We start from the raw sequence: 26,238 nt of genomic DNA on the forward strand, positions 1-26,238 counted from the left end.
TAATAGTAGTGACCTCACAGAATATAGGCTTGAATGACACAGTGCGTGTAAAGTGTGAGAACAGCACTTGGGTCTGCATCTGTAGGTGCTATTGTCAAGATTGCCCCATTACATCTTTAGAGCAACGAGGTGAGACAGGTTTACATGCAGATGAAGAAACACAGATGCACTCAGCTGCCAGGGTCTTGCCCAAGACCACACAGTTCATGGCTAGTAGATAAAAGCCAGGCACGTCCACTTCTGATTCCCTGTCCAATGTTCTTTTTCTTGTACCAAGGCCAGGAAGAGAGTCCAGGGTCAAAACCTCTAGGGCCTTGAATGCAGAGATCAGGGAAGATGAGCAGCAATGTCCAGACCACCTGCCAAGCACGCTGTTCTCCTGGCCTGAGGGCTTGTGTGCATTCTGAACCCAGAAAGGGGGGAGGAAGAACGGTCCCTCCCCACCCTCTTTACCACCCCGCTCCCACCATTCTTGTAACAAATGACCACTGAGCTCATCCATCCTCCTAGACCAGTGGTTCTCAAAGTGGAGGCTCCAGACCAGTAGCACCTGGGAACTGTTCTATATTTCTATACTTTATAGAAATATAAAGTATTAGCCCTGGCTGGTGTAGCTCAGTGGATTGAGCGTGGGCCTGCAAAGCAGAGTATTGCGGTTGGATTCCCAGTCAGGGCACATGCCTGGGTTGCAGGCCAGTTCCCAGCAGGGGACTCACGAGAGGCAACCACACATTGATACTTCTCTCCCTCTCTCCTTCCCTCCCCCTCTAAAGATAAATAAATAAAATCTTTAAAAAAAAAAAAGAAATATAAAGTGTTAAGCCCAATCCCAGACCCACTGAGTCAGACGCCCTACTGAGTATGAGGCACAGCACTCTATTTGAACAAGCTTCCAGATGATTCTGATGCACAGGTAAAATTGGGAACCCCTGGCCTAGAGACCGAGGGGGTCCAGTCCTGCTCTGGGACCCCACCGTGCAGGACCTAGACTCACCCAGACGTCACCCAGGTGTGTGACGCTCTGAGTAACAGGTGCAGCCATGAAACACTAGATGTAAATGGAATTCTTATTTTCATTGCAACGAGGCAGCTGGGTATTTAAAGAAACCTCACAGAGAATCATTTCCTCATGTAAAGGAGCTTCTGCAGAGAGAAAGCTCTGCTCTCGTTTCCTGCCCCCACTCCCCTGCAAGTGTTCTGTAAAGTCAGTCTCTGTCAGCTTTCCTTTGCATGGTGTCTACCTGCACACAGCTAAAACAAGTACACAGAGTGCTAGAAGAATAAGTAAAAATAAATAAAATTAAAAGTGGGAAGAGTGATGAGTCGTGTGGAAAGAACACAGGTACCCCTGCGTTGTAGGAGAGCTCAGTGGGGTGAGTGAAGGCCGGTCCGGTGTTTTCAGGCAGCTGGGTCACCTCTGCCGGGCGCCTGGAGAGGTCGGAACAGCCAGGCATGGGGGTCTCCAGGGCTCCTTCAGACATTCACACTCAGGGTTACTTGGAAGCATGCAATGTGCAGGGGCTCCACCGCTCTTGCTGGATGAACGAACGAGAGAAAAGCCCCGCCACATGGTTTTGGGTAGAGGACCCACTGGAAGTTGTCATCTCCCGCAGTGCAGGGTCAGGAAGGAGCATCTGAACCTGCCACTGAATGCACCCAGGGGGCCAGGTCACGTGCCCCTGCACTGAAACTCCTGCCTAGTGGCCAGAGGGACTGCAGCTGGAGGGGGAGCCCTGCCACCACCTCTAGGCCAGCTGCTGTGCCTTAGGCCTCACCCTCACAAGCCTGCAGTGGGGAGGAAATGTCTGTATTTCTTGTACCAGGACCCTGAGATTCTTGGAGGTTAACCAGGTCACTTAGCCAGGGGAAGGAAGCAGGGAAGGAGGCGTAGTGTGAAGGGTGCCAATGGTAGGAGCCTGGAGAGCTGGGGTCCAGTCAGCAGGTTTTTCCTGGATCTGCTCTTTCTCACTGAGCAGTGACCTGAACTCAACTCTCAATAGTCAAGGATCACCCGACACAGTGCTGCCTGCCCCAAACCTCTCTCCTACTCCTGTCACTGCAGCACACGTCCCTTCAGCCACGCTAGGCCTGAGAAGTGTTTCAGGCAGTGCCTCTGTAGAAACAAAGGTGCCTGGGCTTGGTTTCAGGTCCAGGACCCCAGGGAGGTCTCTGTGCTGGCCTCACTGGCCCAGGCTAGGCGGAAGGAAACCGCCGGCTCAGGGCTTCCACAGGGAGAGCCAAGGGCATGCGGTTGGTTGGACGTGGGGGTCGGAGAGAGTGCAGGGAGCACACAGCAAAGCTTCTTAGTGCTCAGACTCTGGCCCTCTTGCCTTCCACGAGGTGGATGGCCATGGTGTGGGGTCTCGATGACCCTAAAAAGCAACTGGCCTCACTCTGACTGAGAATGGAGTGATGCAGCCAAACAGCAAGCACACAGCTGGGAAGCCTCAGAAAAGCTGATTATCCAGGGAAGAAACCGATTCCCGCAACCCCTCCTTACCCCTCCGGCTCCCTGAGAGCAAGTATGGGCAGTGGTGTTTAGCCCCCAGGAGAAACTAGATGTACAGAACAGAAAGTAGGTTCTTCAGACAGCGCCTGCTGGAATGAAGGCCATGGAGTTCCGCGGTTCCTGGGTGCAGGGCTCCAGGCCAACAGAGGCAAGGCAGGGCAGGTGTGGACTAGGTCTTGTCTTGAAAATGCACTGGGAGCGTGTCTGTGTCCAAACTCGGGTGTGCCCTGAGCCAGGTTCCCCATCATCTCTGTGCGTACCCCTCATCTCTAACATGGGGCTGGGATACCCCCACCACCAGGCGACTTGTGAGAGTCCGGGGGCAGAGGGTGTGTAAGCCAGCCCCTTCAAGGGGACATAGGACTCAGTGGCAGCTCCCTGCCCTCTGGTCTCCCAGGACAGCAGCACTGTGGCCAAGGCCCTGCTCAGGCCCATCTCTCAGGCCGCAGGACTGGGGTGCAGCTGCAAGAGGAAAGTAGCATCTCTTTCTGATGAAAATGCCCACCTGGAGCCTTTTCAGGGTGTTTTTTTTTTTTTCATTGAACCTGAGTCATCCAGGAAGGTTCAAATGGCGGTGCGAGGTGGGCAGGGAACTTTCCAGGCTGGGATTTTCCTAAAGTCCACAGACAGGCTCGGCCCAACTGACTTCTCCTCTTGAGCCTGAGTAGCCTGCCCAGCAGGCCCAGCCTCCCCTGGGTGAGGGACAGCCAAACCGGTTTGGGAATCAGCCCTGCCAGCCCCGAGGTCCCCAGAGTTCAGTTCCCAGGGCGTGTTCACACGCCTTGAGACTCCTAGCTCCTGCCAACTCGGGCTTCCCTGGGGGAGAGGGGGCGGGAACAGGCCCCCTCTTCGGGAGTGAAGGAGCGGCCCAGAGGCCCTCTTGGGCTGGGGTGGATCTCAGGACCTGAATGGCAGGACCTGCCAACCTTTGGGAAGGGCCCAGCAGCGCGGGCCATGTGCTCCAGGTACGTCCTGGGCCGGCCACACCATCAGCCTGGTCAGTCTTCCCTGAGCCTGTGCAGCAGGAGGCAGGCAGAAGGGGCAGGGTCCTTCACAGACAAACGGCCGGTGGATGATTTCTCCTTGTTCTGACCTTGTTTCCTCCACAGTGATGGGAGATGATGACAGAGCAGAGAGCAGAGCGTGGGAATGATCTAGAACAACTAGAAGCAGTTGAAACTCAGGACAGCAGGCTGCTGGTAGTGCAGTGATTCAGCCATTTCGTAGGAGAGCAAGATTTTTCCCCAAGGAAAACATATCTGTCAGCTGTCAGGGCCTCCAAGTCCAACCTACAACCCTCCAGAAAGGACATCTCCTGTAACCAGGGGGAAGTCCTAACCCCTCAGCAGTCCCCATCACCCTGTGTCTTGCACACACCAGCTATCAGACCACAGCAGCTGCACTCCCCACTCCGGGCTCACAGCCTTAGTACACAGGGCTCTGGGCAAGCCCAGCTCTCTGGAGCCCCTTGAGTCTATAGGCCACACCTGGTTTTGGGGGGGGCATGTCCAGGCCAGGTGTGAAGATGGGCAGCCCAGCCCACAGCACCTGCAGGACTGAGAAGGGGTTGGAGCTGGCTTGGGGTCCAAGAGACGTGACCCCACTGTGAGGACAGGGCTGACTGACGGGCCATCAGCCTTCAGGGAGCCCAGCACCCACTCGGTCCTTTACGTACGTCCCAGAGGGAGGAGGGAGTTGCCCGGGGTCCCAGGAAGCTGGTAGCAAACTTGAACTTTCTTGTTCAAGAAGCTGGGACAGTGCCTGATTGTGGGAGTGGAAGGTGGGTGGCAGTTACAGAGCCGTCTTCTTGGGCTTGTGCCTGTTCTCAGATCTTTGACATCACTGGTTTGTGGGGGTGAAAGGAAAGCATCCTGGACCAGTGGCAGAGCCTCTGTCCTGTGGTGTGATTGCGGGTGAGTCATCCCCTCTTGGGCTTCGATTTCTGCTTCGTGAAATGCCGACAAACCTCGTCCTTGGCCTGTCCCTCCCTGGGTGTTTATGGGACTCCACTGAAGCAGAGGCACCGGGCCGCTGGGCAAACTAGAGGGCTGTCTGCACTCTCATGGTCCCATTAGGTCCTCACTGTCCACAGTGGGAGGTGCCACGCCACTCCACAGACATGCACTTAAGGCCCCAGGCTGTCCCCTGGGGTCAGTGGTCGTGACAGGGCGGACACCTGGTCTTCTGAGGCCCAGCAGCTGCTGTCCCTGGCCCAAAGGCTCTGAGTCATTGCCCCTGGTTCCCACCCCTCCGTGGTCATGTGCACCCTGTGCTGTTTCCTCCTGGGAGGAGATGACCCAAGAGAACCAGCAGGGAGGGGGCCCTTTCTCCATTCCTGGGGTCACCCAGCAGAGGTGGGCCTGCAGAAGAGGACAGACAAGTGGCAGTTCCATGGCTAGCTCTGTTCTGGGGGTGGTTGGTGTTCAGACCGCCCCTCCTGCTGGGAGCATAGGGGTGAGAGCAGCAGCCTGCCCTCGGCTCCGGTCCCAGTCCCACTTCCTGCGAGACAAAGGGGGTGCAGGCTAAGGAGTGGCTGGGCTTCTCGGCGACCTGCCACTTGTTAGTGGCCACTCTGTCGGCCTAGACTGGCCACCTGCATTGTGTCACCTAAGAGCCAGGTCAAGTTGACAGCTATCAGGGCTCAGTTCAGTGGGGACCTGGGGTCTGTTCGGTGCAGAGTGTCTGGCAGGGAAACGCTGAGTGTGGGTGCAGCTGCGTGCTGGGGCGCAACACTGCCTTCCCAGTGCGAAGGAGCTGGTGCAAGTCCGGACCCAAGGCATGGACACAGCGTGATCTTCTTGGAGATGGGAGAAAGAAATTGCATTTTATTTGAGCAACAGCACATAGATGGGAGACAGAGAAACCTCTTAATCCTAAAGGAATATGTGCTCACTAACAACAACAAAATAACAATGTATTTTTATAGAATCCTTCCTATGTGTCAGGCATTACATTAGCGTGTTATGTGTATTAACTTGTTTAATCCCCATGACACTTTAGGAGGTAGGCAGTGTTTACTATCCTCATTTTACAAGAGGGGAAACCAAAGCACAGAGAGGTTAAGTAACTCACCCAGGGTCACACAGCTGCTAAGTGGTTGAGCTGGGATTTGAATCCCGACAGCCCGGCTCCAGAGTCTGTGCTTCTGCTTCTCTGCTTCTCTGCGTTCTAGAGGCAGAAGGTAGCTTCCATGTTGAGACTCTTTGGCATGAAACTAGCCGTCTTTCGCATGTGGTTTAAAGCTCAGGCCTTTTCTTCATCTTGGGATTTCTTATACCAGGCCTGAGAGCAGAGGGTCTTCCTGTTTTTCCTCACTTTTTATAGATAAGACAGAGAGACTATCCCAGGCCTATGTCATCTTAAACCCCCATGTCCTCCCCCTCCGCCCTCCCCTCCTGGGCCTTCACTTCTGCTCTGCACAGGTCTGGAGTCTGGAACTCTGGTCCCCAGGCATAGACAGGAGTCCCCCTCTCCCTACCCCCAAGCTTCCCTGGTCCGTGGTCACAGGACTCCATGTTTGGGAGATGAAAGACAAAGGTCAGAGGGTAGGTAGAAGGGTGTGGCCTGGGCCAGGGAGGCAGGAGGAGAAGCAGCAGTGTCCCCCGGGAACCCTGGGTGAGATGCCACGGGAAGGCCCTCGGTGTCCCTGTGGACAGACACCAGTAACGTGAACGCCAGAGCCAGCCCATGAGCAGAGAAAACCCAGGGCTGCAGTTGGCCTCCCAAGCACATGAAGCATTGATCTTGTTTCCGTCAACTGCTTACCTTTCATTCCCCATTTTGGTGTGGCTCACCAATGGCTGTGCATGTCACAAAATGTGTGTCGTGTGTGACTTGGTTGTAGACCTCGTTTGGTGACAGCACCGATTTCTACACACATCCGTAATAGGATTTCTTTCAGGGATTATGTTCCTGAGGCTAGGTCCCTATTCCCAAGGAATGGGAAGCTGCTAGCAGGTTTAAATGTCACAGCAGCAGGTCACAGGTATGACCCTGATAGTCGGGGTCTCAGACACAGTGTGCTCAGTGTCTTTCCAACCCTTTTGTCCTTTGCCTATTGGGTTATCTGATTCATTCAGTCCCTTAGTCATGTGTTGGCTGCATAGCCTGTGCCAAACCTTGTACTGTGTGCTGGGGTGGCAGAAGTGAACCCCCCGAATCCCACTGTGGCCCTCGGGGCTCCTGCTCACACTATAGAACACCGCAGCTTTCCCCCAGGTAGCTACTGAGCACCTACTGTCCACCCGTAGTGCCTCTGGGGACACGATGGGAGAGGGGATCTGAATGCACTGGTGGAAGAATTTCTCTGTCTGTCTTGCAAGTGTGGGTTGCTGGGAGGCGGGTTAGGAGACTGAGATAAATGATAGGACACGCTTGTCATAATTCAGGGGAGAACAGGCGTAGCTACAGAAGGTGATTGGAGCAGGCAGGAAGCAGAAGGGACAGGCTGCAGAGACAGTCAGGCCACGGTGCTCTCAGGGTGGGGGCAGGCAGCGCAGTGGAGCAGTGGCTTCCTGCAGTGGCTTGAGATGTTCCTGAGGAATCAAGGGGATATGGGTACAGTCCCCTGTGTCCGGGGAGGGAGGGGCGGGGGAGGCACCCAATGTGGACACCTGGTTCTACCATCCTGACTCCCCCGGACGAGGCCCTCCCACTGTCTAGGCCAAACTTCCCCCTGGGAAATGTCCGAGGGTCTTGTATGGATTTAGTAAGTGGATGGTATGGAAGCCTTTGAAGTGTACCGTTAGTATTTTTCACTGACATCGAACCCCACTTGCATGCTCCTGGGACCTCTGTCCACCCCTTACTGTCCACCTCTCCTCCCCGCTCCCCCAAGGCGTAGCTTGAGAGGGCAAGGCCTGGCAGGCCCCCTCGTGGGCACCCAGAAGTCCTGTCTATCCCCAGGTCTCAGAAGCCCTTCCTCCCCCCTTCCCTCCCTGTCACTCACACACACACACCCAAACACACTGAGTTCCTCTGTTCTCCAGCAGCCTTTTAGCAGCTGAGATGCTCTTTGATACTTAATATGCTTTTGTTTCATTTGTGAGAGGCGTCCCCAGGCTGCAGCATGTTTGATAATTCTCCCGTTTGGCCCTTGCATCCAGGTCTTTGTACTCTCCTCCTGGATGGCCCACTACTGCTGCCATCCCTTCCCGATGCCCAGGCCTTACTGGGAATGAGCGTTCCAGGCCACTCACTGTGTAAACATCCCCCTGCTCACCTCCGCCTAATTTTTCCTGTGGCCATGATGGCTGCCTCTGGTTCTGGCCCCTTTTCAAGCCTGAGTCCAGCCAGGGAGAGAGCCTCACACCTGCCCAGCAAGCTTGTCCGCCCCTTTGATGCTCCAACTTTCAGACCCCTGCTTCTGGCTCCCCTCCACCACCCATCTGCTCATTGTCTGCTGGCGCAAAGGCTGGTCTGGAAAATGCAGCTGCACACACCCTACCTGGAGCCCGGGCAGTCCCCACGTTGGGGATGCAGGCCCTTCCTTCCACTGCCTCTCAGCTAAGACTGGTGCCCAGCTGCCATCCATCCTGTGTGCCGGCTCCACCAGAAGCTGCAGGCACAGAGGCAAACGCAGGGCTGGTCACTGTCCCCGAGGAGGGCACATCTGGGACAAGCCAGGTCTAAGTCACCCAGGGTTCCATTGCAGTCCTGCCCTCACCCTTGCATCTGTTCTGTTTGTTTGTTTTCCTTGTCCTTAAAGGACACTGTAGTGGCTGCTGGCTTCAGCGGGGAGTGGCCAGGAAGACCTTGGGGAACAAATGTCGGAACTTGGCTCTCCCTGGTGCCTTCCCTCAGACCTGCGTCCTGCACCCCTCTGATTCTCAGACCCAGCCTTCGCTTCCATTTCTCCCCCAGAGTTCATGGTGCATCCCCCACTGCAGGGACCCCCTAGACACGTCTATTGGATCCCTTAATAAAAGATGCCCTGCCCTCTTTGTCACTCACACCACTGTTTTGTATGCCTCTGGTACATATCACACTGCAACACAGTGTCTACTATAAAACACGTGCTGCTGGCAAATGACCTTGATGAAGTCCACGGCCAGTCTGAAGTGGAAGCCCCAGGGTCCCCTGTGGCTTCCTGGATAAGCTAGAGAGATAAGAGCAGGTGGGGGGAGCATGAGAGAGGTCAGCCCATCATGTAGCTGGAGCCCCCCTCTGTTCCACTGACCCCTCAGAATTGATCCTTTCCCTACGGACATGGCCTTCTGGAATTTGGCTGCTAAAGGCCAGGGCTCTACAAGGTTCCAAGTGAGATGCCCGGACCTGGGTCTTGGGCTGTCCTGGATCCTAAGGCACCTGCCCCACCCCACCCCCATTAACAGTGCTGCAGAGTGGTCCTCACTCTGCCCCTTGCTGTTCACCTTAGGGGCTCAGAAGGGGCAGCTCTGTGAAGCCTATAGCTGAGGGGCAGATAGATGGTCCTGATCACCTGTTCACGGGCCTGGGGCTTAGACACACTCAGCTCCCACTCCGCACTCAGTGAATTGCAGAGCTGCACGCCTGCCCGGTTCATTTGTCCCTATGCTCTGCCATGTGGTCAGAGTGTACAGAGATGCCAAGGCCCCTCGTGGGCACTCATCTACCCACAAGGTCAATGACACTAACTGTCATTTTGACAAACATGCGTGTAGCACCTGCTATGTTGCCTGATGCTGCTTCACCCTGGGACCTCGGCTCATCCTCACAGCTGCGAGTGTGGACTAGACTTACCACTGCCCCATTTTAGAGACCAGGAAACTGAGGCACAGGAAGGTTAGATGAGTCGCTGAGGGTATCATATGGATGGTAGGGACAGAGCTGGGATTTGGTCCTGCAGATTAGTTCCAGAGTCAGTACCTCACCAGTTTTCCTGTGTTATGTGGTGTAGTGGTGGGTATGGGATTGAGGGGCTGCTGTAAGTTACAAGGTGCTTTGGTCTCTGCCCATCCTGCCTCCCTTTCTTGGATACCCTTACAGTTGAATGACAGCAGTCACGCATGGCTCAGGTCCACTCACTGAGTTGGGCAGCTTCTGTTAAGCCCATTTCACAGATGGAAAGATTGGAGCTCTCATAGTGAAGCAGCAACTGTGTGAAATCTCAGAGCCAGAGTGGCAGGTCACAACTTGTAAGTCCTGTGTGTGGGGCTCCAGAGCCAGAGCTCAGCCCCTGCTCCCCACGGCCGGCCCTCTGCTGTCCCTTCCTCTCCCCTCTCCTGGGGGTGGCACTGGTGCCCATCAGTGCTTTCTCGACAGGGCTGGAGGGGCCTGGGATGGCTTCCTCCCGCTCACGAGGTGCTTTACTGCCTTCAGAGAATAGAGGCATTTGCACATGTGCCCTCTGTTCTCCAGAGACCACACACAGTGCTTTCCAGGACTCCGTGCTTACTGCACCAGACCGTTTTCAGCACTTCATGGGTGTTGGTGTCCTTTACACATTAGAGCGATCCTAAGGAGTGAGCGTTCATATTATGCCCACATAACAGATCAAGAAACTGCAGCCCGGAGAGCTTCTGCAATTTGCCTGAGGTCACGTAGTTCTAACGGGTGGAACCCAGCCTGTCAGGGTGAATGGTGCTCACAGGATGAGGTGAAGGGTGGCCCCGGTGGCCCCCCAGGCAGTAGAGGGGCACTCCTGACCCTGCCTGCACAGCTAACAATGGCTAGTGTCTCCCTGAGATTGTTCCCATGGCTGGGTGTGCTCTGTGCACACCCCACCAGGCCTTCCCGTGCCTCCCGCCCCTCCCAGAACTCTTCGTGCCTGGTGCTCCTCCGCAGTCCCAGAGGCTGTGCTCAGTGGTCCCTTTTCATGCCCCACCCCAAGGAGTGCCCAGAGCAGAGACAGAACCAAAGAGGCATGCAGGCAGGCCCTGCTTCATCAGAGTAGGCGTGCTCACCCCGCTGTGTGCAGACGTCCAGATCTGGGCACGCACCCAGACACACCCCCACCGGGCTGTCTTTCTGTGCGTCTGTAATCCCCTACCTGCTTCTGTCTGTCTGTCGGTCCTCCTGGTTCTTGACAGTGCCCCAGACTCCCTTTCTGGCTACAGTTCCCATGTGTTGTCATTAACTTCCATTTGCCTCGGAACAGCCTGTGTTGGTTTAAGCCGTGATGACAGCGTGCACTGGGCCCGTCTGCTGTGCGTCTTCCCGCCGTGCCTGCCTGCATGGCCTCTGTGCTCGGGCCAAGGGACCGAGGGCGAGGCTGCCTCGTGTCCCATCCCGTCCCTTCCAGCTGTAGAAACGCGGCTGTCCTGGCATCTCTGCTGAGCACTGGCTGCCCAGGACACACATCCCATCTGCTTACAGCATCTCAGGCTTTGCTACACCACTAGCCTCCCTTTATTTTACTCCTTTCAGGAAAAACACTCCAGTAGTGATAGGAAGATGACTGCTGTCCTTGACCAAGCAGGGGGGTGGCCTTTGACATTGGAGGAAAGGGCTGAATGCACCCCCGGTGCCCCCATCCCTCCTACATGGCGTGGTAGCCCCCAGGAGGAGCAAGGGAGGTGTGGCGCGGGCAGCAGGCACACCATCTGTGGCCGTCCTTTGTGCTGGCAACAGAGCGGTCCCTCCATCGCTGTGATCCAGTGCCTCGTGCTTGGCATGCAAATGAGTTTCTAGATGCCCAGTGCCCCCAGCACAAGAAACAGTAACTAGGGGCTTGGGAGAAGAATGGAGCCATCGAGAAATTCATTTCTGTTCGTTCCAACCTCTTTGAATAGGCTGCTTCCCCCTCCAGCTGCAGCAGGTGGGGGGGGCCACTGTAGGGACCTTTGGCCACAGTTTCTGGGCAGACACACACCAGAGTGGGGGCTTCTCCCCAATACCCCCTGTGCAGGGGTGGCAAGGTGAGCCCCCAGTCAGGGGCAGGGCACATCTTTTAAGACACAGCTTGCCCCTTGGCACCCCGCCAAGAGAGACAAACAGGTACCTTCTTGAGAGAGGGCGGAAGCTAGACTTTGGCCCCCATGTGCCACTTTGGTCAGGCATCTTTGTGTACCACACAAGCTGAGCAGATACGCCCAGCAGCCCTGGTGGGACCCCTCCCGTCCTGCTCTGTTCCCCATAAGAACCAGCGCCCTTCCCTTGCCCTTGGGCCCCTAGCCAGCACATGAAATGTGGGCACCTCTCCCAGGCAACTCACAGCAGGACTGGATGGATGAGGTTTTTCTGCTGGTCCTAAAACCCACCTTCTGGCCCCAGACCTCTCATTAAGCGGCAGGGAAAACTCACTGCTCCCCAAGATGCTGGGCTCCACTTGCTCTTCACTACTGATAGAGCATAGGCAGGAGCACAGTCTGACAGGGTCTCAGAGGGTCTCCACACCGCTGATGGGCGCCCTTATTCAGGGCTCAAGTAGGGCGTGAAGTGGCAGCTCTGCCCAGTCTCTCCCAGGCATGCGCATCTGGGCATCTTTCCCCGGTGCTGGCTGAACGTGGTAAAGGGCATGGTTCAGACGAGGCCTCGTGGCTCAGTCAGAGACTGAAGACCATGCTGCTCGGTTTTTGCCTTCTGCGAGGTTTCATCTCCCGCACATTCTGGTCCAGCACTGGGCTCTATCACCAGGGCGTGGAGCAGGGGCACCATCTGTGTCTCTGGCCCTCTGACCTTCTCTGGTTACTGTGAGTAAGTGACTTCGCCTGCCTGAGTCTCAGTTTTTTCATCTGTAGAAAGGGGATAACAGCTGGCATCCTGGATTGTCTGGGGCAGATTCAAGGGAGGGGTGCAGAAGCATGTTGCACAGCGTTCAGATGGGAGACCCTAGAAATGAGACAGTGGGCTCTCTGTCCAGCCAAGTGGCTGAAGCAGTTCTGGGTTCAAAGTCCCCTGGCTACCTGATCTGGTTGCCTACTTACAGAACTCTCAGATCAGTCTTGCTAAAGGACTCATGATGAGGTAGGAGTGGGACATTGGCTGGGGTGTGGTCACCCCTTTTAGCTTCGGCACGGTCTCAGCAGTCCCCCCATCTGTCCCTCACCACAGCCCTGGGAGGAAATCAGGGCAAGGGTCATTACTGCTCTTCCCCTGCAAGCAAACTGAGGCCCAGAGAGGGTCTGTGCTCTCCACAGGGTCACACAGCAAACTGATGACAGCCTAGCCTTCCGGACTCCTCACTCCCTTCCCAAACCTCGACTCCCCCTTGCACTTGGGAAAGACTGGCCAGACATCCTGAACTTGGGGGCGTGTTTTGGCCCCTGGTGGCCACACAGGGGCAGTGAAGGATGAAAGAAAAGCTGTACTTTCCTACCAGCACCTGTCCTAGGTTTTTAAGGCATCTCTAAGCCCGGATGTGGAGGGTTCTTGTGTGTTGCTGCCTTTGACACTCCTGAGAGATTCTAGCCTGGCTCCCACCCACCCCCTGACGTCCTGTCTCTTCCCCAGCCTTGCGCCCAGCATCGTGGGCCAGTCTCAGCCCGACCATGGGCTGTGTGCTCCGTGGAGCCCTTTGTGAGGAGGAGTTCCAGGGAGAATCCCGCAGGCACTGCCGTGATTGTCCACGGGCTCCAGGAAGGCTCTGGATTTTGTTTCAAACTTCTGATTTTGGCTTCACCCATGGAGAAAAGCTCTGTCAAGCTACTTGTCCAGAACCCAGGGTTTGGACTTCACTGAGAAGTCTCTGGGCAGTCGGCAGGTCCTAAACTTGCTCCCCACGAGGTCTTTGTTTGGCTCCCTGGCCTCCCCTCGGCATCTTCTCTGCTGTCCCCTCCACCGTCGTGATTCTCCTCTTTGCCGTTACATCCGCCCTCCTCTGACCTACTCTGACAGCAACAGGAGCTTTTCAGGGGGTGTTAGTCCCTTTACAGGTGAGAACACAGAGGCCTCCTGAGCAGGCTCAGAGACTCTCCTGGTGTCACATAAAGGTGGGCAGCAAAGCCGGCATCGGTGACACTGGGAGAGGAAGATGGGGGCAGGCGTGTCCAGGTGTGGGGGCCCAGGGGCCCGCTGACGACCCTCTCCTTCCTTGCAGCCCTGCTGTCCTCCTGGTGCGAGGAGCTTGGCCGCCTGCTGCTGCTCCGCCATCAGAAGAGCCGCCAGAGCGACGCCCCTCCCGGGAAACTCCCCATGCAGCCCCCCCTCAATTCCATGAGCTCCATGAAACCCACTCTGTCGCACAGGTAAGTGGGCCGTGTCCCCAGGGCCAGGCCAGGGGCTGCTTGGCTGGATCCTGGGCAGCCACCCCTCAGGCCACAGATCTTCTAAGAAATGCCGCATGGGTAAAGAATGGGGTAGGGAAAGTACGTTTTCTAAAATGCAGTTTAAATTCTCATGGGTGAGCACTATTTCCGCCCCGCCCCCATAAAAACAGAGGTTGGAGCGCTCATCTTCCCCAGCCTGGCTGCTTTTTCCTTTGGGGGAAGGATATCTCTTCTTTGAGTCCAGCTCCTGGTGCAGAGTTAGCAGTCCTGAACCCAGCACCTTTCCTCTTTCCCGAGCAGTATCTTGGGACCAGAAGAGGCTCAGGAAGGTCACAGGGCTGCTGGTCCCACCCCTACATGGGGACACAGCCAGTCCAGGCTCTATCAGGCAGGAGCTGAGTTAGCCTGGGCCACCAGAAGCTCCAGGTCCCCGGCAGGAATGGGCTTGTCAGAGGCCACCAGGCACCAGGGAGCTGGTCAGTCTGCCCTGTACCAGCCTCAGAAGGAGCCATGGCCAGGACCTGTAAGTTCCCCAGTTAATTATCTTGTCAGTCCCTGTCTGAGCTAGGGATGCTCTCTCCATGTGGGTCCCTGCAGATGACCAGGAGGGCTGTTTGCAATCAAGCTCAGCTTATTACCCAACCTGGCTGAGGCACCTGGTGCCCAGAGCTCACAGTAGGAGACCTGGGTCACACCACCTGCAAGTGGGGTATTGGCCATGCTTTATAAATCTCATCAGAGGATGTTGGGTCTCAGAGCTCCTGGAGTCAGAGAACTGCCCAGGCAGAATGGTCCCAGCTCGTGGCTTCCTGCCTCAATCAGAGCACTCAGCACAGCATCCAGCCCACCACCTCCACCCACGGTCCCTCACTGCCTTACCATGCCCTTGGCCAGGCCTAGGACAATTCCAGCTCATAGAACAGTGCCCCTCTCAACCGTGGAAGTTTCTTGTGGGGGGTCCTGTTGGCATTTTGGGCAGGGTAATTTTTCAAGGTGCAGGACTTCTCAGGGCCTTTGACATCTTCTAGTGGACCCCAGGCATTGCTAAAGCGCTCTCACACATTTGGGGGTGGGGGTATCTATCATTCACGGTTAGGAACCTCTGCTTTAGAGAAATGAAATACATCCCCACCCTCCTTCCACCCTTCGCTCCTGGCCTCAGGTCTCCTCCATCTGAACAGCTACTGGCTGCTGAGTGCAGGCTGTGTCTAAATGCAATCCAAGTACATGCTTCACATTTAGTCTTGTGATGTTTTAGCCCCGTAACTCTTTGTCCTGCCAGAATCATCCTGCTTCTTATCATCCTGGCTCTCGTGTCCTTCCCAACCTTCTCTCCTCCAAGTCATTTCAGTAAAGATGTTGCCGATGGTGAGCCAGGGTCCTACAGCCCCATGAGAGACCTGCCTCAGACCTGCTTGGCCATGACCACCTGGGTTGCAGAGTACCATGGATCTGGACCATGGCCAGCCCTCTGCCAGGTCTTGCTGAATTGAGCTAAAGGCACGAGACTGATAGTCTTGGGGTTGAACAGACAAAGGGGGTCTGTGCTTCAAGGCCTAAATCCTGCTCAGTGGAGTGAGAAAAGCAGGGAGCTGGCAGACTGAGGCAGGGTTGGGGTTGGGTGACAGGCAGGCCTCAAGGTTCAAAAGGGAAGAAGATGGCCAGGCTGACTGTCAGGAGGCTCTCAGAGAAGAGCTTGAAGAGCGCAGGTTGGAACCGCGTGGGTCAGCTGAAAAGTCCATATACAGATGGGCCTGCGCAGTTCAATCCCATGCTGTTCAAGGGTCAACTGTACTTTCACAGATAAGAAGCTATTCTGACCATTGTCCTCCACAGCTGTATTGAGGGACTTGGAGGAAGTTAGCTCCTTCTGCCTTTTCATTAAGGAGATGGCGGGCCGGTTTGAGGTTGGGGACCCTGGGATGTTCAGCATTTGGTGCTGGGAGGCGCCTGGCTGTTTGAAGATTCAGGTCCTATGTGGGGACTCCAGGACGAGCAAGTGGGGGAGGGGGAGGAATCCCTGGGAGCTTGAAGCTCCAGGCTGTTTTGTGGGGACCCTGTGACTGTTGGATTTCTGTAGCTCAGGTATTGCAGTCACATCTGTCACAGGCCTCGGAGGTCATGGAGGTCGGCGCCACAGCCCCAGGCTGTGAGTTGGGGCCTGTGCCTCCAGGCGAGGCCTAGGACCCCTCGCGCCGCCGAGCACATGGTGGTACTCAGCACCATGAGGAGGTATCAGAAAAGGGTCAGGCCACTGCAGCCCCACGGTGTCCCTGAGGGTGACAGTAGTCAGGACGAATCCTGAGTACCCGCGGTGCTCGGGTAGAGCCTTAGGGTTTGTGGAGCAGTTTGGACTTGCTCCCTATTTGGCCCTGACCACTGAGCTGTAGGTGGACGCCGTCCTCCACCAGGGAGGTGCACAGCCCCGCACAGTAGGAAGGGACCTAGAGAAGCCAGCCAAGGGCAGGAAGCAGCTAAGACCCCTTCGCGGTCCCTGCCCTGACTCAGCCTTGACGCTAACAAATATTTCTGACTTTCACTCCCAGACTTTTCATGAGTGGTTAAAAAAGCCATTTACTATTAGCACATTGTCCATATGCAAATTGGTGCTGCAAAGGTAATTAAAAACCTAATAAATCTTGTTTACATTCTTAATTTGATTACAGTCAAAGCTGGAAATTGCTGGGGAAGGCTCTGAGGCCGACGGTGCCATCCTTCCTCTTCCAGATGAGGGGTGTGCGACCCCCAGAGGACAGGCTCCTGGGCAGGGCGTGGTGCTGCTTGCTGTAGCGGGTTGGGGCACAGGCCCTAGAGCCAGGCTGCAGGCATCAAGTTTCCGCTCTGCCATCTTCTAGCTGGGTAACTCTGGAGCAGTTCCATAACCTCTCTGTGCCTCAGTTTCCTTATCTGCAGAAGTGGAAGAACAGCAGTGCAGGACGTACATGCTTGTCCCCAGGCCTACCTAGCACACAGGAAGGCCCATGGACTAGTCATTGATCTCCTAACCTCAGCCTGGTGACATCTGACTTTCATGTGGTCATCCTTGGTCAGCTAACAAAGAAGGGGCTGGTTAGAACTGAACCCCCATCTTTTCTCCTTGGTACATCATACCACTTTCATGTTTAGCTCTTTGCACAGCTATACTGAAAGCTCAGTTTGTAATCAACCCTTCTTCTTGCCCCCAGAAAATTTGAAACAAAAAACGATGGGGGGGGGGGTTGAAGGACCCATAAATCCTGGTCCATCAGTTCCAGATTGCCAGGATGCAAGGATCTCTTCCTTTCCTCCTTCCTATTGAAAAAATGTAGAACTCTTTAATATGCAGTTAGCTGCACAAATTCCTCTCTTAAGTTTCACCGCAGGGAGGAGAGGAAACAGCCCCCAGTAATTGTGGTGATGGAGAGCATTGTTAATGGTTCCCCTAAATTAAAGGTGGTGGGAGCTTCGGCTCCTCACTGCCCTGTGTTTCATTAGTGGTAACACGACAGCCTCACACACAGATCGGGACCAAAAGAGCTGGATCAGGGATATTCATTAGGGTCTGTCTGACAATGCCCTCAATCGGAATTCGTTATTTCTCCCAAAAAAAATGGCCATTAGAAGTGCAAGGGGAGAAATAACTCAGCCCTCCTCCTCTATCTTTTTTAAATGTCTGGTGACACTGACACAGGAGGTACCCAGGAACCAGGAGTCATCCCTCCCTCTTCCTGGGCTTGACTCAGTTTCCCACATTTAGCAAACACTGGTCGCTGCCCATGGAGCTGGCAAACAGACATGTAAACCATCTACTCTGACTGCAGTGTGAAGAGCTCTTAAAGTGCTGTGGGAACTGAGGAAAATTTCCTTGGTTCTGTTTAGGAGAACCACAAAAGGGAGTATCCAGGCTGGGCTTTGACATATAGATAGGAGTTCACTAGATACAAAAGGAAGACAGAGGAAGACTGAGGAAAGCCTCAGAGGCTTGAAAGTTATGTTCAACACTTAGGAATGATACTAACACCCACTCCCACTGATAGCACGTTTTCAAAACTTCTAAGCACCTTCGTTGTAACATCAAGTGAATGTCAGGATTTACATGGCATTGAGGCTGGAGAAATGGATAGAAAAGTGTAAGTACAATTGAACAGGGGCTCTTTATACCAGGAACTGTGCTTAACTTTACCTGTGTTTATATGTTTCATACTAGGAGAGGTTTAGTCCTACTTTACATATGAGAAAGGTGAGACTGACTTAAAGTAAACCATTCCAGATCGCAGAAATCACCAATACCAGAGCCAAGACTCCCCAAAAAGTCAAAGTTCAGACCCCAGAAAGCTAAGTACTGTCTTGCCATTTGAATATCACTGTCAAAAAACGTTAAGTCAGAGTCCCTGGATATTTGCCAATATACTGAGTTCAGGCCATATCTGGTGTTTTGATGTGTGAAGTGTTTTTTTCCCAGGGACACTATTTAGGTTTTCTCTGCAGCCAGACTTTGAAGCCAAACTTTGCATACCCTCTGTCCCTTCATGCTCATTGGCTTCCCAAAGATGACTTCCCCAAGACACTGCACCTTTTTTGGTCATCTTCATAGTGTGGCCCCCTTGCATTGTAGCCATCTTTGTGTAGGGCAGCTGACCCTGCTGCAGCCTGAGCTCCCTGAGATGGCGGGATGTGCGCAGGCCTACAGGCGACCTGGCCCTTGGTGAGCTCCAGGACCCAGGGAGCCTCAGCTCTGGAGAAATGCTTCTGTTGAGCCCACTTAAGGGCTTAAATGAGTTCTTCAGTGAAAGTCACTTGACATTGTTCCTTTTGTCGAGAATCCACTCAGTAAATCATAACAAGAGCCACAGTAACAGCAGCCGACAGTTTCAGGGTGCCCAATGTGTGCTGGACATGGTCATTTTGCCGTACACACGTGAGCTCGCTGGGTCCTCATGAGAACCTCTGAGAGGGGCCCTTGTCACCTGTCATCCCCATTTAACAGATGACACTGAGGCACAGAGAGAGTGGATAGTGGCTTTGCCTGTTCGCCGCCATTCCTCTTTCTGGAGAGCAGGACCTCCCACTCCCTGGGCGCAGGTGTCCCTGTGGTCACAAGTACACTGGAGGTGGCCAGCAATCAGACTTACTGTGTAGACACCTTCGCTCACTCTCAGACAGCTCTCTGGAGATGAGCACAGATAGGTGCTGTTTCTCCCTGGTACTTGGATTAACAAAGGCTCCTGAAACCTGTAGGTCTAGGAGGGCATCTTGCCAGGCACAGGGAGCCTGAGAACTCAGGGCTCCTGAGCGAGAAGGAGGAGGCAGGAGGACTTGTTCAGACCCCAAAAACATGAGGGAGCAAGTGGACTTCAGGCCATTGGACATGGCAAGGGCTTCCTGGAGAAAGTGACCTTCTGAGGAGGATCCTCGAAAGGATACGTAGTGTTTTTCAGGGCTAGGGATGAAGTATCCCAAGCTGAGAAGAGGCACAGAGGTAGAAAAGCAGCTGTGTCAGAAGGCGCTTGACAGGAGAACATCACTAAGATTCCAAGCAGCTTCTGGCACAGGTGCCTCTATAGGTGAAACGGGATTCTTGAGGCAGTTCTGGCTGGACAGGACTGGGGCTGGGACAGCCTGTGGCCTGAGGCCAGGTCATGCTGCAGAGGATGTACAGAGCTGGACAGGATTACTGAGACTGGGATTCTCAGGTCCCAGGGGCTTCGGCTTCCTTCTGAACTGCAGCCAGGTATGGACAAGAAAGGGGAAATAGTTCCCAGTGGGCAGCTCTAATGCCAAGGACCTCTGGCCTGGGCTGAGCATGTCTGCTGGTTAAATAGTACTTGCCAGAGGAGAGAAGGGGCCTCAGGACACCCCCCCCAAAGACGTTGTCCCTAGGCTGTCTCTTCATCACACTGGGTCCCCTCCCACCCTGGCAGGGCCCAGAAGCCTGGCTTATCCCCCCCCCCCAACGTGGTGTCTGCGTCTGGGCCGTAGTGTTGGCAGGGCTGACTGCCGCGCCTGTGGGGGCGAGAGCCTTTACTGTGACAGCAGGAGCTGTCTCCCCAGGAGATGAGTCACAGCCCTGTTGGTGTGGCTGCCACTTCTGCTTCTACAGCAGGTGCGAGTGGAGGCGAGCAAGTCCCCGAGACCCCCCCATATACGTGTGCTCGTCTCTTCCCCCGGGGGGTGCACAGCAGCATGTCAGCAGTGCTCACTGTGTGCACACACACATCCACCATACACGTGCTTGCACACTGGCATGTGCCTGGGCTGTGGGGTGAGCCTACCAGCCAGACAGTAGAATGCCCAGTTGGGGAACATGGGTTAAGTTTGCTTCTCACTGAGTCTGGGGTAGAGGGAGGAGAAACAGGAAGGAGCAGGTTTCCGCCCACGGGGCCCACCCACGGAGTTGCAGGCAGTTGGAGCTTGTTTGTGGGCCTGTGAAGTATCCTGGTGAGCCGGGGCCTGCCCGCCAGAGGTGGTGTGAGGCAGCAGCTGCTGGCCCTCAGGGACGCAGAAGGGGCCCTACTGAGCTCTGGAGACTCCCAGGGGGCTTTATTTCCAGAACCTGCCAGGTGTCAGAAGCAGACATCAGCCTGCAGGGCTGGTGTGGGAGCTTGCAAGGCAGGAATTCTGGGGAGAGGGGACGGACTTGGGCTTGTGCTTTATATAGCTGGATTCCCCGAGAACAGCTCCCCTACCCTAATTCTCACTGTTTTCCCCCAGAAGTCATGAGCAATGCCAAAGTCTGTGTCACTTTCCAGTTCAGAAAGCCTTTTAGTCTGCATTTTCCTCCTGAATCATATCAGGTGTAGGCTGCCAAGGCCTGTGTTGTGCAGATCTACTTGACCCAGAGTAAATACACATATTACACCCTGACCCAGGGCGCACGTATACTTGTAGATGAAATCAAGACATAAGTTCAAGGATAATATTCATCCTTTCTAAAATTATCCTACTTGATTGCTTTGTTTTATTCTCTCTTTTTTCCCCTTATGCCAGTTTGATGTCATGACCTGCTCGTTCATGTTTCATGACCAGCGTCTTAAAACACTGAGCGGGTGGTGATGGGGGAGGGGGAGGGGCCATTTTTACAGATGAGGAGACTGAATGCAATTAGGACCAGGACTTGTATCCAGGGTACCAAAAAACTCCAGGGTGAGAGGAAAAGTCAACAGAGTGGGGTTGCTTTTACACCAGGAGGTTGTGGCAGGCCCCTGCAGGGAGGTGACTGTGGAGCAGAAATGAGAAGGAAGCCAGGGACTGGCCAGGCAGGGAGGGAATCCAGACCAGGGAAAAGCAAGCACATGGTGACACAGTCCTGCCCTCCAGTCTGACCACCTCTGCAGGGCACCCACCCAACTCTACCCACACTGCCGAGGGCTCCATCTGGCAAGGAGCAGATGCAAGACCCAGGCCCCCAGCATCCTCTGTGCCTGTGGTATCAGGTCAGGCCCCCCTCCTGGAAGTGCTGACCTCTGGGCCGGCTCCCAGCACTTCCACTCCCAGTACTCCTGGCCTCTAGGGCCTGGCCTGGCTGCTCGGTTAGCATGAGTGAAGGTCTGCCTTCTGCTGACTTACTGTCACGAAGACACAAGCCAGACAGAGGCATGAGCGGCTCTCCTGCCACACCACCCTCCTCTTCCAGAGACACCCCTCCCCCCAGTGCCCGGCAGTGCTGCCTGGCAGACCTCACCCCCATCAGGATGCCATGGGGCAAGGGGGCACCACATGCGTGTATACTCTGCTTTTTTGCCCTCTTTGGGGCCGTGTCTGGGATTTTCTGTCAGTGCAAGATGCCAGATGCTCAGTACAGAACTGGCTGACAAGGCAGCCCCTGCCCGGCACTCCCGGGGACTAAGACCACACCAGCCCCCCTCTCTGGAGCTGTAGCCTGGTCCTCTCACCTGGGTGACTCTCCACCTGCACCATGGCAACCACCAGGAAGCCATTATGGAGCATTTACTCCTACTGTGTGTGTGGCAGGACCTAAAGTTAAGTCCTGGCTTCTGATGTTTGGGGGTTCCTCAGGGGATGTCACAAAACCAGGTGGGTGCCGCTGGGCCTGGTGAGGTGCCTGGGAAGGTGGGGGAACTCAGCTGGGGGTGCTCTGGGAGAGGTGGGAGCCGAGGTGGGAAGCAGAGTGGGATGGGATCAGGGTAAATCATTCTGCAGTATCAGTTGGGACTTTGCCTTGTAACACCGGAGCAGTTGAAAAATCTCTGAGTGTGCCCAGTGTCTTAGTGCTGGAGGGAGCTTAGCTTGGCAGGGGTGTGCACAAGAAACTGGGGCGGGAGCAGGTAAATCTGTACCTAGGAACTGGAGTTGGGAAGAAAGAGTGACAGAAGGAAGTTCCTTCCAAAGGCCTAATCAGCGGGGCTGGGCAGCCACCACCATGAGGGAAGAAGGGGGAAGAGCCAGCACTCAGACTGGGGACCTTCCAGCCTTTTCTGAGAAGGGACTGGGACGTTCCGAGGGGAAGCTGGTGTGGGGGAAGAGCTCTTTCTAAAGAGCCACTTAGAGTCAAAGCATGGGCGAAGGAGGAGCTTAGATTGTGCTGGCGGGTCCCTCTTCTTCCTCCTCTGTAGTGTAGCCTAGGGACTTTACAGCCTTGGGGATGGTACCTCTTCAGTGACAGGGGTGGGGAGGAGAGGTGGTCACCCTCGCATAGTCTGTCATCATTCAAGGTGCATCTACGCTGCAGCAGACGCCAGGCTCTGGGTATACAGAACTGCCTAGGCTTGGCTGGGAGCCGTAGAGCAGGTGGGGTGATGGGGCACTCCTCTGCCCAAGTCAGTGTCTGTAGCCTCTGAGGACCACCCCCTCTGCCTTCCTTTGCAGTGATGGGTCATTCCCCTATGACCCTGTCCCGTGGCAGCAGAATACCAACCAGCCTCCCGGCTCCCTCTCCGTGGTCACCACAGTTTGGGGAGTAACCAACACATCCCAGAGCCAGGTAAGAGCCTGTCTTGCCCCCAGCCATAGCCCCTCCAGCTGGGACCGTCCCTCAAGTGCAGGGGCCTGTGGTCACCTCACCATGCCAGTAGTCCTCCTTGCTATCCCAGGCTCTGCCCAGCTGGAATGACCAGCGTTGAGGGCAAACCCAGCTGTGGACACACCTTCACCCAGGAGCAGCCCACACCTGCCTTGGAGAGCAGCAGCTGGCCCCTGGGCGCTGCCCCATCCTAGGGCCTTTCTAGGGGAATAGCTTTCATCTCACAGACACAGCAGGGGCTGCTTCCCTAACTCATGTTTACTTCATTTGAATAAACAGAAGAGCTTCCTGAGTGTTAATAACTCAGGGCTCCAACATCTGCGGTCTTTGAACCTGGATGACCTGGGTTACATTTCAGTAAAATGTTGGGCTAAACATGTGACACATCCCTAGTCAACCCTGCCCCCCACTTTCTCGTGCCTTCTCCTTTCCTCCGCTCCTTCCTCTCTGCCTGCCCTCCTCCCTCTTCTCCACCTCCTGTCTCTGCCGGGGCCATGAGACAGGCTCGGGGCCGATTGCTGCCCTGGAGGGAACCACGGGGCTTCCTGTGTTCTTGGGCCTCGGGGCTCCCTCAACCAGGATTCTGTTGCCCTCCACTGCTGGCAAGTTGGGCTTCTCTTTGGCCTCACAGAGTAGCTACCCAGGGCCTCGCACGGCCAACCCTCTGAGCATCCAGGCCCCTTTGCAGGGTCGGAGGGTCTGGAGGTCCAGTGTTTTTCCACCTGGCTGAGGTTCTCCTCTTCCGTGCTGCCTGCTTCTGGGCTCCATGACTAGTTACCCCCTCTAGTCATTTGTGCGCTCTAGGAACAATAAATGTCCCCCTTTGTTCTCCACTTTTCTTCTGTTGCCCAACCTGTGCTTCATTTTCTCCATGCTCCCCCTTTCTCCCTTTCATCTCCATTTCACTTGGGATTACCCACTTGGGTGACAACCACTTTTTCTGCCCTCAGGTCCTCGGGAACCCTATGGCCAATGCCAACAACCCCATGAATCCAGGCGGCAACCCCATGGCGTCGGGCATGACCACCAGCAACCCCGGCCTCAACTCCCCCCAGTTTGCTGGGCAGCAGCAGCAGTTCTCAGCCAAGGCTGGTCCCGCACAGCCCTACATCCAGCAGGGCATGTACGGCCGGCCCAACTACCCCGGCAGCGGGGGCTTTGGGGCCAGGTGAGCAGGGCTGCTGGGGGGCACCATCCTTTAGAATCGGTGCACAGCCCCGGCCTTCCTCTCCCAGCAAAAGAGTCCAATTTAAATTCCAGTGCCGTGCTTCCTGGCCTGCAAAATGTGGGTGAGACGATGCTTTTGTCATCCTCAGCTGTCCCCTCAGTTGAAGAGACATAGTCGTCCCCCACTTTTGGGGCCACTGCTCCCGCACCCTGCAGCATCTGGGTGACATTGTGACAACATTGGGCTCATGGGGATAGAAGGATCACATTCTTCAAAAGAATTCTTCTCCTACCTTTATAAGTTGGAAGACACTGGAACAGCTGGATCAGGGGAGTTCAAGAGCACCTATAGATGGGGTGCAGGCAGATGAGCCCTGTCTTGCTGGTTGTAGAGCCTGGGCTGTGCCGAGGCTAAGAATCCCCCCGGCTCAAGAGGAAGGAGGGAAGGAAGGGCGAGGAACCCCAGGAAGGTGCCCCGGAGGCGTGAGTGGGGCAGAGGTGCCCCGTTCCTCTTCTTGCCACCCTGCTCTATCCAAGACCACCTCCTTGGCTTCACCCCATCCCACCTCCCAGAGCTGACTGACCACAGTCCTGCTGGGGTGTCAGTGAAGTAGGTGGTTAAACCCAGGTGGCATCCACACCTGAAGCTGCACCCCCAGCCTGCCAGCTAGCTCTAAGATTCCAAGTCCTCCTCCAGAAAATGGGCTGAGCAGGGCAGCCAAGGTGCATTGATTTAAAGCACAGGAGAGTGAATGCCAGCCAGCACCCAGCCAGGGCTCCAAGAACACAGCAGCTTTGTGGTCACCAAGGGGCATGAATGGCTACCCACCTGCAGGAGGCCCTCGTCCCCTCTGGCTCTGAGTCTAGACACCTCCCCCATCTGTGAGCTGAGGACAAGAGGGCCTGGAACCGGCCCATCCTCTCCCTCCCAGTCCAGGCCATATCTAACTTTTCCCTTCTCTCCCTCACAGTTACCCTGGGGGTCCTAACGCCCCTGCAAGCATGGGCATCCCTCCGCACACCAGACCGCCAGCTGACTTCAGTCAGCCGGCAGCTGCCGCCGCAGCAGCTGCCGTGGCAGCAGCGGCAGCCACGGCCACAGCCACGGCCACGGCCACTGTGGCAGCCTTGCAGGAGACACAGAATAAGGATATAAACCAATATGGACCGGTAAGGACCCCTCCAGTCCTGGTCCAGCCTCGCACAGCCGGCCTGGCAGACAGCCCCAGTCCTGGGAATCAGAGTTGGGGCGTTGGTGCCTGTGGGGCCATGAATGCTGAGGGGGCTGCTTGTGTCAGGGTACATTTGGGTTTTTTTGGAAGCATGTGGAGGTTGTGTGTTAGGATGTAGATGTGCTTGCTGTTGGGGATTGCACCTGGGGGGATTTGGGTACTTGGGTTTGTTCTGCGTGGGTCAGAGGCTTGTGTGTCTGCATACAGGCAGAGAGGTTCCATGTTGCTCTCTGGGCCCCTATGCAGCAGCGGGTCTCAGTGTGCCAGATAGCCTTGTCCCCAGCCTGTCCCCTGGGTAGCCTCTGAAGGCCAATGTTCTGCTAGTCAGCCTGTCTGTGAGTTCTGCCTGGGACCTGGCTCTGCTCCTCCTGACCTTCAAGAGGACTGGATGGGGTTTGAGGAGGAGGCAGTCTCAGGTGTGGAGGTGGGGACTGCAGGATGGGGACAGTAGGGCAAAAGTGGGAACTGGGGCCACATCGGACTTTGTGGATAGAGGGTGTGTCACCGTTGGCCAGTGACCAAGGGTGGGCCGGGGGCCTCCAGGAAAGGAGCTCCTGCTTCCGTGCTCATCCTTCTCCATCCTCCCGTGTCCTCCTCACCCCTGCACCCTCTGACCCATTCCCTGCCTGCCTCCCCAAGATGCTGCCTGTGCATTGGAGTGACCATGCCCCACCCCCTAACCCCCCTTGGGCTGCATCTTTCCTGTGCGGCCTGCAGAGGGCAGCAGGAGCCCAGGAGACTGGCTGCTCCTAGAGGCCTGGCAACCAGTGGCAACCACACAGGAAAGTGCCCCCTACCCCAAGCCCCCCACTTCCCTACCCTTCCCTCCCTGCACTTTCAATGCATGTGGCATTTTATTCTTTTTTTTCTTCTTCTCCCGTTGAAGGTCTGTTCCTCTTTCCAGATGGGTCCCACCCAGGCGTATAACAGCCAATTCATGAACCAGCCCGGGCCGCGGGGGCCTGCCTCTATGGGGGGCAGCATGAACCCTGCGAGCATGGCGGCGGGCATGACACCATCGGGGATGAGCGGCCCTCCCATGGGCATGAACCAGCCCCGGCCGCCTGGCATCAGCCCCTTTGGCACACATGGGCAGCGGATGCCCCAGCAGACCTACCCCGGCCCCCGGCCCCAGTCCCTTCCTATTCAGAGCATAAAGAGGCCATACCCAGGAGAGGTGAGTATAACCACAGGCAAGTGGGCAGCAGAGTGACGGGGGGGAGGATCCCGGGACTTGAAGAAACA

The 26,238-nt window shown here is 55.6% G+C and overlaps 1 protein-coding gene across 8 annotated transcripts in view; it reads left to right on the forward strand.

The window, feature by feature from the left end:
• ZMIZ1 (zinc finger MIZ-type containing 1) overlaps positions 1–26,238 on the forward strand; it is a 228,497-nt gene that overhangs the window by 179,977 nt on the left and 22,282 nt on the right. For 7 of the 8 annotated variants that reach the window (XM_053663902.1, XM_053663897.1, XM_053663901.1 and 4 more), the window contains 5 exons: positions 13,467–13,614; positions 22,441–22,555; positions 23,545–23,762; positions 24,733–24,931; positions 25,880–26,170. In XM_053663902.1, the coding sequence (XP_053519877.1) occupies positions 13,467–13,614; positions 22,441–22,555; positions 23,545–23,762; positions 24,733–24,931; positions 25,880–26,170 (971 nt within the window). The remainder of the gene's footprint in view (positions 1–13,466; positions 13,615–22,440; positions 22,556–23,544; positions 23,763–24,732; positions 24,932–25,879; positions 26,171–26,238) is intronic. The other variant, XM_053663900.1, reaches the window with a different exon arrangement.

The sequence above is a fragment of the Artibeus jamaicensis genome, unplaced genomic scaffold, assembly GCF_021234435.1.
Source record: "Artibeus jamaicensis isolate MK-2021 breed Jamaican fruit bat unplaced genomic scaffold, CSHL_Jam_final contig_332, whole genome shotgun sequence".
Taxonomy (NCBI): domain Eukaryota; kingdom Metazoa; phylum Chordata; class Mammalia; order Chiroptera; family Phyllostomidae; genus Artibeus; species Artibeus jamaicensis.